We start from the raw sequence: 14,445 nt of genomic DNA on the forward strand, positions 1-14,445 counted from the left end.
AGCTGCGAAGTGCTGAGCTGGATGTCCCCAGGATGTTATCCCCAGGATGTTATCCCCAGACATGCGGCAGGAACCTGGCTACTTCCCGAAAGGTTGTTCCAGCACCGGGGTAAGATCAAAGCCGTTTAGAGATTACCGAAGAACAACAACGTTTATAAAACTAGAATCTCCAATGAACATACATACCTGACCATCAAGCGCGTGTTTTCAACGCCAACTTGCTCCGGGTCTCCCTCAGCTCCGCCCGATTTAAAAACACTAACAGCTCACTGGGGACCTCCCTCCCTTCCGGCGCCGAGTTTAGCAGTCTTCAGAGTTGCCTGCAGTTGTTCAATGCTGGAGCGATGGGCTAATGAGTCAATGTTTTCCGTTCGGATCAATCACAAATCGGGCTGGATTAAATCGTCGATATTTAATTTCTTTAATCGTTTGGGCTGGTACGGAAAGGACGAGCCATGACACCTATGGAGAAGGCCGCGGATAACGGAAGGACCGTGGCCACGCGGGTGGAAGATGGAGAAGCGGCCGAACGTTTTGCTGACAGGTAGGAGCTCGAGCCCTGCCTGGGAGCTGAGCTTTGCTGGAGTGGGGACTGTTACCCCCACCAACGAGCTCTCTTTCTCTATCATACCTTGGCCAGTTTTTCTTTGCTACTTTTTGTTTTACGCGGTCGTGGCTCGGTTAGGTTTTTAATTTCCACGTGAATGAGATGAGTTTTTTTTCTCTAAAATTAAGACTATTAAAATGAGAGAGACTTTGAAAACGAATGTCAGTCATTCCTAATGAACCAGTGTGTAGGTACCTTTCTAAAATTATTTGCATTTATATAGCGCTTTTAACGTAGTAAAATGTCCCAAGGCAATTTAAAAGGAGCATTATCAGGCAAAAGTTTTTTTTTAATTCATTCACGGGATGTGTGCTTTGCCCATCACTAGTAGCCCTTGAGAAGGTGGTGGTGAGCTGCCTTCTTGAACCGCTGCAGCCCATGTGGTGTAGGTACACCCATAGTGCTGTTAGGAAGGGAATTCCAGGATTTTGACCCAGCGACAGTGAAGGAATGGTGATATATTTCCCAAGTCAGGACGGTGAGTGGCTTGGAGGGGAACTTCCAGGTGATGGTGTTTCCATCTATCTGCTGCCCTCGCCCTTCTAGATGGTAGTTGTCGTGGGTTTCGAAGTTGCAGTCTAAGGAGCCTTGGTGAATTCCTGCAGTGCATCTTGTAGATGGTACACACTGCTGCTACTGTGTGTCGGTGGTTGGGGGATTGAATGTTTGTGGTTGTGGTGCCAATCGAGCAGGAGTGATTTCTGGAGTTTATAGCCTAGACTTTGGAGGAATGCAAAGTTCTTGGAGGGTTTTAAGGCTGGTAAAGGTTACTGAGATGGGAAGGAGTAAAGCCGTAGGAATCTGAAGACAGGATGAGAATTGTAGATTGGGGTGTATTGGCAACCCATATAGCTCATTGAACACAGGGTGATTTATTCATATGTAACACATAACATGACTGACTACATATAAATGCACAGAGTATACCAGAGAAACATGCCATTCAGTTCAGCTGGTTCCATGCTGGTGTTCCAAAACAGAAACAGAAATACCTGGAAAAACTTAACAGGTCTAGCAGCATCGGTGGAGAAGAGCACAGTTGACGTTTCGAGTCCTCATGACCCTTCAACAGAACTAAGTAAAAATAGGAAAGGGGTGAAATATAAGAAATATTTCACCCCTTTCCTATTTATACTTAGTTCTGTTGAAGCGTCATGAGGACTCGAAAAGTCAACTGTGCTCTTCTCCGCCGATGCTGCCAGACCCGAGTTTTTCCAGGTATTTCTGTTTCTGTTTTTGTTTTGGATTTCCAGCATCTGCAGTTCTTTGCTTTTATCCATGCTGGTGTTTATGTTCTGCTGTCATTTCTCATCTAACTCTAGCAGTGTCATGCTCGACTCCCTTTTTCCTGATATGCTTATCCAGCTTCCCCATAAATGCACCTATGCTATATGCCTTAAGTACTCCCATGGTGCTGAGTTCTACATTCTCACCACCCCCTGAGTAAAGAAATGCCTTCTGAATTTCATATTTAATTCCTTGTTTATTATCTTACAATTGATGGCCTCTAGTTTTGCTCTTCACAAGTGGAAGCTCTGTGTCTATTCTAACAGAACCTTTCATAATTTTAAAGACCTCTATTGGGTCAGCCACTTAGCCTTCTCCAATCAAGCCAAAAGAAAGAGACCTGGAGAGTTGATCCTTTCCTTATGATGTATAACCTAGAAGTTTTGTACCAAACTTATAAATAATTTAGCACCCTTTCCAGTATCTCTCTATCCTGTTTATAATATGTTGACCAGAACTGTACATAGTACTCCAAACGTGGTCCATAGTCAAGTTCAAGACAAGTTTATCAAAACATCTCTACTTTTAAGTTCTATCCCTCTAGAAATAAACCCTAATGTTTGGCTTGTTTTTGCTGTGACCTTATTGACCTGCATTACTGCTTTTCAGGATTTGTGTATTTGTACTCCCAGATGCTTTTGCTCTACTATCCTATTTAAATTCTAAGTTTCCAAGTAATATTTGACTTCCTTATTTTTCTTACCAAAATATAATAGCTCACACTTATCTATGTTGAAATTAATTTGGGAATTACATGCTGTCCTTCAACTTTATTATTGTTGTCTTGTCATCATACTGCAGTCCTCAGTCTTAACTGTTCCTCCTAATTTGATGTCATTGATGTATTGTCATTCATGGACACTTTTTGAAGACATTTGTTTGTCTTTTCATTTGAGTCTGTGTGTACTTTATCTTTGCGCACACGTTATGAAAGACAACAAATTGAAATTTTAGAGTACTTTTAATGGAAATATTTTCAGGTGTCAGTTGTGGCTCAGTGGTAGGATTCTTGCCTCTAAGTCAGAAGGTTATGGATTTAAGTCCCAGTCCAGGACTTGAGCACAAAAAAACAAGGCTGACACTCCAATGCAGTACTGAAGGAGTGCGGCATTATTGGGGGGGGGCTGTCTTTCAGAAGAGGTCTTGAACTGAGGCTGCATTTGCTGTCTCAGGTTCGTGCCACACAAGTGCCAGGCAATGACCATCTCCAACAAGAGAGAAACTAACCATTGCCCCATGACATTCAATGGCATTACCCCGCTGAATACCCCATATCAACATCCTGGGGATTACCAGAAACCAAACTGGATGAGCCATATAAATATTGTGGCTAGGTTACAAGAGCAGGTCAGAGGATAGGAACCCTGTGGCAAATAACTCACCTCCTGACTCCCCAAAACCTGTCCACCATCTACAAGGCACAAGTCAGGAATGTGATGGAATACTTTCCTCTTAACTGGATGAATGCAGCTCCAACACTCAAGAAGCTCAACGCCATCCAGGACAAGGCAGCTTGCTTGATTGGCATCCCATCCACAAATATTCATTCCCTCCACCACTGATGCACAGCAGCAGTAGTGTGTACCATCTACAAGATGCACTGCAGGAACTCGCCAAGGTTCCTTCAACAGCACCTCCCAAACCCACGACAGCTACCACTTAAAAGAAAAAGGGCAGCAGGCACATGGGAACACCACTACCTGGAAATTCCCCTCCAAGTCACTCACCATCCTGACTTGGAAATATATCACCGTTCCTTCAGTGTCATTGAGTCAAAATCCTGGAACTCCCTCCCTAACAGCACTGTGGGTGTATCTACACCATGTGGACTGCAGCAGTTCAAGACGGCAGCTCACCACCACCTTCTCAAGAACAACTAGGGATGGGCAATAAATGCTGGTCCAGCCAGTGGCACCCACATCCCATGAATTAATTTTTAAAAATATGAACATAAAAGATCCTATGGTACTATTTCAAAGAAGAACAGGAGCATTATCCCAGTATCCTGCCAATATTTATCTCTCAATCAACTTGAAAAACCTTATTTGATGATTATCATTTGTGGGAGCTTGCTGTGCACAAATTTGCTGCAGTGACTTAATTTTAAAAAGTATTTCATTGGCTGTTAAGTACTGGTGGTTGTGAAAGGTGCTTTGTAAATGCAAGACTTTTTTAGGACAACATTCCAAGGCACCTCACGGAAGTGTGATTATAAAAAAAAACAAAAGAATAGAAAAGGATGGCAGTATTCTGAATTAGATTGAATTTTATCTATGGTGGAGGATGGGAAGCTGGCTAGGAAATCAAGTTGGATGGTGAAAATGGCCTGGATTTTTAAAAACTAATGTTGATTGAGGGATGACTATTAGCAGAACACAGGTTCACCAGCAGATGGGCTAAGGTGGAGGCAGACAATGCTATGGAAATGATATAAAAGATTCGGCATCGGAAGATCAGCTTACAGTCGAGTGGGACTTTGAATTGCAAGAAAACTTGTTTAGTCTGAGGCTGTACCCATGCCACTGATTCCATCCCTCTCCCTGGCTGCTGAGCTTGTAGTGTCAGTGAAAGATAATGGCTTTGGACTGGATTGTTGGACAAACAGTCTGAGAACATAGGCAATTGAATGTGTCAGAAACAATGGAGAATTCGAGCTGGGCATTGTTTGCAAATGTATGGTAGAGAGAAGGGAGGTTTGACTTAATGGACAAGTGAATGGAAGGAAAGCAACATAGACAGCTGAACAAGTGGGGAAAGTAATTCAGGAGTTCCTAGCATATTATTTGTCAAGGGGAAAGGAGTTTAAGGAAATGGTAACTAATGGAGAAAAGCTGATGATGACACCATTTTGCTATCATTAGGAACAGTATGTAGATGAGAAAGAGAAGGGGCAAAAGGATGAATCATTGAACGTCACTGGTAATGGGGTTGAAGGAGAAACCATTGGCCATTCTGTGGTTACAATCTGATAGTTAAGAGTGGAACCATGTGAGAGTAGCCTTATGGAGGAGAAACGTCAAAGAATGGTTTGGTCAACAGCGTCAATAGCTGCAGGCAGATCAAGAAGGACGAGAAGGGATAGTGCGCCATGGTCAAAGTCACAGAAGGTGGCATTCATGCTTTTGATTAAGGCTGTGGTGGAGTAGAAATGTGATTGGAGAAATGCTAACATTAAGTTGTGAGAAAGATGGGAATGGATTTCAGAGATGGCAACACCTTCATGGACTTTGGACAGGAAAATTAAGTTGGAGATGGAGAAGTAATTTGCAAGGACAGAGTAACTGAGGGTGGAGTTTTTTTTTCAGAAGCAGTTTTGAAAAGAGGAACCGTACATGAGGAGAGGGAACCATAATTAACAATGTCAACCAGTGGTCTGATCAGTAAGGGAATTTGGGTGGTCAGCAGTTTTTTGGGAATGGCATTAAGGGAGCAGAAGGTTTGTCTCATGTGCAAGCTGAGACTGGAGAGGGCATGAGAGGACATTGGATTAAAAAGTTGACAAAGGCATTGGTTGGAGGCTAAGGTAGAGAGAAGGGAGGTTTGACTTGATGGACAAGTGAATGGAGGGAAAGCAACATAGACAGCTGAACAAGTGGGCAAAGTAATTCAGGAGTTCCTAGCACATATTATTTGTGATGGGGAAATGAGTTTAAGGAAATGGTAACTAATGGAGAAAAGCTGATGATTATTTTTGCTCTCCAGGGTGATCCTGAGGTAGTGGCCAATTTAGGCAGATAAGTTTGAGGTCTGATAGCACTTGATGTGGTCCTGCCTGATCTGTTGTTGAATAGATAATTCAGTTCGTGCATCAGATAACACTGAAGTCTGCACCTGTTGGATTTGAGGGAGCATAATGGGGGTGAAGGACTGGCATGGGACAGAGTAAGTAAGGATTGAGGACAAGAACATAAAACATGGAGGGTTATGAAATGTAAATAAAATAAGTGCAAATATCTATCTTCAATAACTTTGTTTTTGTAGCCTATCGTTTTGCTTAGCAGATTGTGAACACCATACAGTTAGCTGTACAAATATTGAGTTGCCTTTTTTAAGGGTTAACCTAGATTATGTTTACTATTGCTGAGCCTCCATGTTGCTGTTTTAATAATAGGTCACAATATTGTTTACACTTACTTTTCTGACAGGTACTCCAGGTGTTGGGAAGACTACCCTTGGGAAAGAGTTAGCTGGAAGAACTGGATTGACATACATTAATGTGGGAGAACTGGCAAAAGAAGGTAAACATGAATTGAAAAAAAAATGAATTTAAAACTGTTAACCTGGTAATTGCTGGAACAGAATGAGTTATAATCTAACCTAATCAGTTTCTAACCCAATTTAACTCGGCTATTAAAAACATGACAGCAGGCAATTCTAAAAATCCATTTCTTTCTCAAAAAGATTGGTAATTCTTGAGAGCCTTGGATTGTTATTACTACTCAAAAATATAGACCTTTTAATTTCTTGACTAATTTTCCACAGATGGAACTGGTGGCATGGAAGATTCTTTATCATAAATTGATTTAGCTTCTTGAGTTTAAGCAAGCTGTTAATCCAGTACTGAATTTTCATAAGTTGCAGAAAAGACTTTCAGCAGCCAGACGTATTGTTTTTGGTCTTTGTATTGCTAAAAGTAATGCATCTGTACATTTTCAAAACACTTAGGAGTCAGGACAAGATCTTTTACTTTTGAAGAGGTCTAAATCTGCAATTCCAGGATGCTGAATGTTAGTGAAAGTGCAAGGTGATGAAAAATATTTACCTTGAAAAATACTGCAGATAGCTGTCCCTATTTTGGTAGTGATTCTCACGCTTCTCTCTCAGTTTACCCGATTTGATTTCTTTAACCAAGGCTTATCCAAGTACGTTATGTTCAAATAAATGGATAGACATTTTGCATTTAGATAGCAAAGCAATAAAAAGTAATAATCACTGCCCATTCTTCCATGATTTTACATTGTTTATGTACTGCTGCAGTTGTGTGTTTTGCTTGCTCTATCATTGCAAGATGTGTCTTGGTGTAATTAATTTATGCATCGCTTTCTCTCAGAATTGGTTATGTTGGTCACAAAGGGTATGTAAACTGTGTTGTATTTCTAATGTTCTTGTAAAGGTAATCTGTATGAAGGCTATGATGAGGAATACTCATGTCCCATTCTGGATGAAGACAGGGTGAGTTTTGCAATACAAAACCATGCTGTAATACAAAATGAATTGTACATTTTTGAGCAAACTAATTTTTTTTCATGTTTGTTTTTTGTTTAACAATTAATTAGTTTAATGCTTACTGCAAACTTTATAGTCTCTCCTTGAGGTTTTGCATTCTGATCAAACTGCTCAGAGTCATGGAAACAAGACAGTTGGACAAATTTCCAATCATTTTATCTTCACTGTACACACTTCGAGTGTGGAGAAATGAACTTCACAATCCCTAAACAATAATTTTTCAGCTGTTCATGGACTAACATTTAACGTATTTAATGCTACCTCTCTCACCTGTGGTACTATCTTCAGTTCTGAGCACCACACCATGGGAAGGACATACTGGCCTCAGAGGGAGTACAGCATAGATTTAGTAAAATGATACCTGGATTCCAAGGGAGAGAGATTACACAAACTAGGGATGTATTCCCTGGAATTTAGACAGTTATGGGATGACTTGATTGAAGCTTTCAAGATATTAAAAGGCCATGATCTTATTGAATGGTGGAGCAGGCTCAAATTTTGAAACTGTGCCCACGACCACTACTCTTTGTTTCCTGTCACTCAGCCAATTTCATGTCCATGTTGCTCCTGTCCCTTTTATTCCATGAGCTATAACTTTGTTCATAAGTCTGTTGTGTGGCACTGTATCAAATGCCTTTTGCAAGCCTATGTACACCACATCAACACCATTTCATCCAAGCTGTTGCCTCTTCAAAAAGCTCCAGCAAGTTAAACACGATTTTCCCTTAAGAAATCCATGCTGGCTTTCCTTAATTAACCTGCATTTGTCCACGTGAATATTAATTTTGTCCCAAGTTATTGATTCTAGAAGTTCCCCACCACTGAAGTTAAACTGAGTGGCCTGTAATTACTGGGCTTATCTTTACATCCTTTTTTGAACAAGGGTATAACATTTGCAATTCTCCAGTCCTCTGGCACCACCCCTGAATCTAAAGAAAACTGAACAATTATAGCCAGTGCCTCTGCAATTTCCTCTTTCACTCCCATCAGTATGCTTGGAACCATCTCATCCAGTCCCGATGCCTTATCAACTTGAAGTACAGATCGCCTTTCAAATCCCCTTATCTTATCAATTTTCAACCCTTCTAGTGTCTGAATTACGTCCTCTTTCACCATGACCTGGGTAGCATCTTCTTCCGTGGTAAAGACAGATGCAATGTATTATTTTAATACCTCAACTATGGCCCCTGCCTACATGTGTAAATCCCCTTCTTGTCCCTAATGGGCTCTACTCCTCCTTTTACCATCTTTTTACGATATGCCTATAGAAGACTTCGGGATTCCTTTTATGTTAGCTGTCAGTCTCTTTCGTACTCCCTTATTGCTTCTCTTTTTTGTTTTTTCACCTCCCCTCTGAACCTTCTGTATTCAGCCTGGTTCTCAATTGTATTTTCTACCTAGTGTCATAAGCTCAGTTTTTCTTCTTTTACTTAATTTCCATCCCTTTTGTCTTCCAGGGAGCTCTGGATTTGTTTTCCCTACCTTTCCCTTTCGAGGGAATATATATTGATTGTGCCTGAATTATCACTTCTTTGAAGATAGCCCAATGTTCAGCTACCATTTTTCTTGCCAGCCTTTGATTCCAATTTATTCGGTCCAGCTCTGTTCTTACCCATTGAAGTTGGCATTCCCCCAGTTAATTATTCTTACTCTGAAATATTCTTTGTCCTTTTTCATAGTCAGTGTAAACCTTAAGATACCATGATTACTGCTTCCTAAATGGTTTCCGATTGACACCTTGTCTACTTGGCTCACATCATTTCAAGAACCAGGTCTAGCAGTGCCTCCTTTCTTGGACTGGAAACATATTGCTGTAGAAAATTTTCCTGAACCCATACTTGGAATTCTTTCCCCACTTTTCCTTTTACACTACTACTATTCCAGCCTATATTCAGATAATTAAAGTCCCCCATTCTAACTACTGTATAATTTTTGCACGACCCTGCAATTTTCTTGCAAATTTGTTCCTCTACATCCTTCACACTTGTCGGTAGCCTATAGACTACACCGAACAATGTAATTGCTCATTTTTTATTCCTTAGCTCCAGCCAAATGGATTCTGTCCTTGACCCCTCTGGGACATCCCCTTTCTCCAGTACAGCCTTGTTCTCCTTAATCAATACTGCCACCCCTCCCCCTTTTCCTTCCTTTCCTATCTTTCCTAAACACCTTGTATCCAGGAATATTTAACACCCAGGCCTATCCTTCTTTGAGCCAGTTCTCTGCTATTGACGAAACATCACATTTTCACATGGCAATATGCGCCTGCAACTCATTAATCTTATTTACCACACTCCATGCATTCTCATACATGCACATTAGCCCTGATTTAGACTTTATTACTTTCTCCCTTACTCTGACCTCACCTAATACATTACTATTACGTATTCTAGCGCTGTCTGTCTCTCCCAGTATTTTGTGAAGCTTGGTATTCCACTCTGATATTATCTCCTGGTCCCCACACCCTTGCCATGTTTTAAACCCTCCTCAAAAACATTAGCAAAGCACCCCACAAGGAACTCAGCCCTGGCTCTGTTATGGCTTGTGCAGGTCCCATCTACTCAAGAGCCAATCTCAAATTTCCCAAGAATCTAAAGCTCTCCCTTCTGCACCATCTTTCCAGCCATGCATTCATCTGCTTTATCCTCCTATACTAGCTCATGGCATTGCGAGTGATCCAGATATTACTACTTTTGAGGTTCTGCTTGCTAATTTTCCTACATAGCTCCCTAAATTCTGATAGCAGGACCACATCCATCTTTCTGCCTACGTCATTCATACTAATGTGGACCACGACTGCTGGCTGTTCACCCTACCGCTTAGCAGCACTAAGGAACATCCTTGAACCTGTCACCAGGGAGGCAATACATACCATCCTGGATTCGGGTCCTCAGGTGCAGAAACATCTATTTATTCCCCTATCGAATCTCCTATCACTATTGCTGTCCTGGTCTTCTTTGTCGTCCCCCCTGTAAAGCTGAGCCACCTGTGGTGCCATGGACTTGGCTCTGCCTGCATTCCCCACATGGGGGGAGGCGATGACATCGTGGTATTGTCACTGGACCGGTAATCTGGAAACCCAGGGGTAATGCGCTGACCACGGCAGATGGTGGAATTTGAATCCAATAAAAATCTGGAATTAAAAAGCCTAATGATGACTGTGAAACCATTGCCAATTGTCATAAAAACCCATCTAGTTCACTAATGTCCATTAGGGAAGGAAATCTGACATCCTTACCTGGTCTGGCCTACATGCGACTCCAGACCCACAACAATGTGGTTGACTCTAAAAATGCCCTCTATTCAAGGACAATTGGGGATGGGCAATAAGTGTTGGCTGAGCCAGCGACACCCACATCCCATGAACAAATTTTTAAAAATTAATCATCATTCTCATCAGTATTCAGAACTCAATACTGATTGGAAAGTGGGATGCACTCAGGGGACTCCTGGACAGCATACCTGTTTCTTTTTGACTGTCTGGGTGATCACCCATTCTCTCTCTCCCTGCATACTCTTAAGCTGTGGAGTCACCACATCTACAAACGTGCCATCCACGTAGCTCTCAACTTCATGGATGCACCGTTATATACTGCTGTTATGTTTTTAGCTGATGAGGTTCAGCTTTTAAAGTTTGAATCTTTCACAAGAATAAGGATATCTTGACTTTGTTCTTGTTTTGCAGTCTATGTGAGCCTAATGCGGCCGGATTTTTATGCGTCATTTTTCAGGAGGGATCTATAAGTCAAATACTCTCAGTAACCCATTAATACAATGTGCACCCAGTGTGGTTTCTTTTTTTCTCTCTTGTTGGCTCTGCTTCTTGTCACCCTAAGGCTCTGCAGGCTCCAATAGCCCTTCAACGCATCATCCAAGTAGCCATTTTTCATCTGTGTACTAGATTGGAAGGCTGTATCAGCCTGAGGGCATTAAAGCAAAGCTCATTAGTGACTTCGCTTAATATCCAAACTTGCACACTTTATAACACAAGTCACTGGATGGTGATTATGGACAAAAATTTGGCTGGTTCCACCCACCCAGCAATCATGAAGGTAATGAGACCAATTGTAGCATTACATCACTGCTCTGAACTCAGTGCAGAGGTGGAATGAGCCTGGGACAATCCTTTTCTGCATGGCTCAGAGTGAAAAATTTATCCATTAATTTATCGAAGGATTTCTTTTTTGTGAAGAATGTTACGAGCTGAGTTTTACGAGAACAGAAATGTTTGACAGCGCATAGGCATGTCAGCAGTTCATTCCTACTGTTTTAATTTTGAGCCAAAGTTATATGTGTATCATATCTTTGCACATGTGTGTGTGTTTGATATCTATTATGGCATGTTCACATAAATTTATCTCCTAATAGAATTATCTGTTTGCAGGTGGTTGATGAACTTGATGATAAGATGAGTGAAGGTGGGATAATTGTGGATTACCATGGCTGTGACTTCTTTCCAGAGCGCTGGTTCCATATTGTGTTTGTTCTTCGCACAGATAATTCAATTCTGTATGACCGATTGGAAAACAGGTACTAAAAGTATTTGTCTTGATGTTTCTGTTCATCTAAATTCACTATACCCAAAATATTCTTGGTGCACATTTGTCCTGTTTACATTAAGTCCATTTCCCCCAAACCCATCCCAAAAAAACCATCCCACTGACTCAGCAATTAAATTTTGGTGAGGGGGCAGGGATTGATTAAGTGAGGATAATGGTAAGTAATGTTGTTCCATTGACCTTCCTGTACCTTGCTCGAGTGCTGGCTGTGAACTTTTGAACTTTTGCTCTGCATGTCAGCAGGCTATTTGAACTTGATGGTAAGTTCAGTTGAGCCCAATCTTGTTTTTAACCCAGTTTTAACATGAGCGTGTTAGTGGAAGGTGCTGCTGGATAGCAGTGAAGAGAAGGAACCCCCCCCCCCCCCACCGGCCCCATCCTTTTCAACTGGTCTGCCCCATTTGACACAGTTGACAGCAGCATCCTCCTCCAACACCTCTCCGCTTTTGTCCATCTGGGTGGGATTGCTCTCACCTGGTTCCATTAATTGTAGTCAGAGAGCTACTTGTAATGGCTTCTCTTCCTTCTCCCACACCATTCCATCTGGTGTCCTTGATCTATCCTTGTCGACCTCCTATTTCTCATCTATATGTTTTCTCGCTGAAGTATCATCCAAAAACAGAGCATTTAGTTTCCACACGTATGCTGAAAACACCTAGCTCTACCTCAGTGCTACATCTGTTGACCCCTCTACAGCCTCTAAAATGCTTGACTGCTTGATGTCCAGTTCTGGATGGACAGAAATTTCTCCAATTAAATATTGGGAAGACTGAAGCCTTTGTCTTTGCACCCTGCCACAAACTCTGTTCCCTAGCCACTGGTTCCATTCCTCTCCCTGGCGACCTTGCTGTCATATTTGACCCTAAGATGATTTTCCAACCTCATTCATCACCAGGACTGTTGATTTCCACCTCCATAACATCGCCAGACCCAGGCCCTATCTCAGGTTATCTGCTGCTAAAACCTTCATCCCTATCTTTGTCAACTCTAGACATGACAATTTTAGTGTATTACTGGTTGGCTCCCACATTCTACCCTCCATAAACTTGAGATTATCCAAAGCTCTGCCGGTGCCCTAACTTGCACCAAAACTTGTTGACCCATCACCCTATTCTCACTGATCAACATTGGCTCCTATTTAAGTAACTCTTCAATTTTAAAACTCTCATCCTTGTTTTCAAATCCCTCCATTGGCCTCATTCTTCCCTATCTCTTTAGTCTCATCTAGCCCCACAACCCTCAGATATCTGCGCTCCTCCAATTCCGCCCTTTTGAGCATCCCCAATTTTAATCATTGCACTTTTGGCAGCCATGCTTTCAACTGCCAAGGCCCTAAACGATGGAATTCCTTCCATTTACCTCTCTTACTCTCTTCCTCTTTTTCTTCCTTTAAGATGCTTCTTAAAACCCAGTTCTTTGTCCAAGCTTTAGATCATCAATCCTAATATCTCCTTTTATGACTGTCAAATTTTGTTTGATAAAGCTCCTTTAAAGTGCCTTGGGATGTTTTACTGTGTTAAAGGTGCTATATAAATGCTGCTGCTGTTGTCTCCCTTTTCTATCTCAGGAGCATTGATGTCAATTGTAGCACTTCTGCTGCTCTATCTGAAATTTGTTAATTGAGCACAAACTAGAGATCAAATCTGGGACCTTAATAATCTGAACAGGTTGGATACAGTGGCTTTACTTCCATACTACTGGGCAAACTATTATACTTATTCAGCTTGGAAGGCAGGATTGTCAAAGCTTCTATATCTTCACAATCGGTGTTCATGTTATTCCACCTTAGCCAACTCGAATTCACCTAGTACAGTGGATGAATATTTCTACTGATCTCACTTTCCCTCTGACCCAGTCAAGAACAAATGTAAATTGCATACAAAGTTGCCAGGTTTGAATGACTGCAAGTTAAAAATTGAACTTACCTACTTGCCCTTCTCTTCCCCAGTCTATTGATAAAATTCTAACATATGCTCCAGAACTTTTGGTCTCATCTTTACCCATGCAAGATCAACTTTACTGTTGTATTTTTGACGCGACACATAACCTATTATGGATTTTGATGTGAACTGTCCTTTTATTTACCATTGCTGAAACAAAATATGTGCACCATTCTACAATTCTGTTCAAATGTGTCAGTTTTTCTCTCATTTCCCTCATGTTGCTGTAACATGTTAACATAAAAAAATCTGCTTTCAGTGATCAAGAAAAGTTATTTCATGAAATGACAATTGACATTTTATTTTTATCTTTATTCAGGAGTTACAGTGGAAAGAAACTTCAGGACAACATACAGTGTGAGATTTTTCAGACTATATATGAAGAGGCAATGGAGTCGTATCGAGAGGAGATTGTGCATCAGTTACCCAGCAACACGCCTGAGGATTTGGAAAGCAATTTGGAACAGATTGTACAGTGGGTTGAACAGTGGATGAAAGATAACAATTAAATGCTGGCAGTTATGGATGGGCTTGTGCTAAGACGACAGACTGATGTGCAATTGCCAATTGTAATCTGAGGAGATAGCTGATTTTCATTCAGCTGACTTAATAATATATTGTGAGAAATTGCTGGTATTTTAAGCAGTGAATAACAAAGAACATGTAGGCTATATAAAGATTTAATTGTTTGCCAAATATTTATGAACAAAATTCAGTTGTAAATATTTTGCTCTTGCATTAAGATGTATGAAGATGGTGAAAGATGTGAAAAAGATTGTTTTTTTCATTTATAAATCGAATTATAGTGCCTATTCTAAACAAATTA

At 41.0% G+C, this 14,445-nt stretch overlaps 2 protein-coding genes across 2 annotated transcripts in view; one reads left to right on the forward strand and one right to left on the reverse strand.

The window, feature by feature from the left end:
* Positions 1-321, reverse strand: part of rad17 (RAD17 checkpoint clamp loader component) — a 66,518-nt gene extending 66,197 nt beyond the window's left edge. Inside the window, exon 1 of the mRNA XM_078564310.1 lies at positions 187-321. The gene's annotated coding sequence lies outside the window, so the exon portion shown is untranslated. The remainder of the gene's footprint in view (positions 1-186) is intronic.
* Positions 304-14,445, forward strand: ak6 (adenylate kinase 6). The gene is made up of 5 exons (XM_078564326.1): positions 304-544; positions 6,040-6,132; positions 7,008-7,066; positions 11,505-11,650; positions 13,939-14,445. The coding sequence occupies exons 1-5, from the start codon at positions 514-516 to the stop codon at positions 14,126-14,128; spliced, it is 519 nt and encodes a 172-aa protein (XP_078420452.1). The 5' UTR covers positions 304-513; the 3' UTR covers positions 14,129-14,445.

Source organism: Cetorhinus maximus, chromosome 2, assembly GCF_964194155.1.
Source record: "Cetorhinus maximus chromosome 2, sCetMax3.hap1.1, whole genome shotgun sequence".
Classification (NCBI taxonomy): domain Eukaryota; kingdom Metazoa; phylum Chordata; class Chondrichthyes; order Lamniformes; family Cetorhinidae; genus Cetorhinus; species Cetorhinus maximus.

Excerpts from the sequence above, each read along its gene's own strand:
- ak6 (XM_078564326.1), top strand. The coding sequence starts at position 514 with ATGGAGAAGCGGCCGAACGTTTTGCTGACAG. Across the intron at positions 6,133-7,007 it reads GGGAGAACTGGCAAAAGAAG|GTAATCTGTATGAAGGCTAT; the intron begins GTAAACATGAAT and ends GTTCTTGTAAAG. Across the intron at positions 7,067-11,504 it reads CCATTCTGGATGAAGACAGG|GTGGTTGATGAACTTGATGA; the intron begins GTGAGTTTTGCA and ends ATCTGTTTGCAG.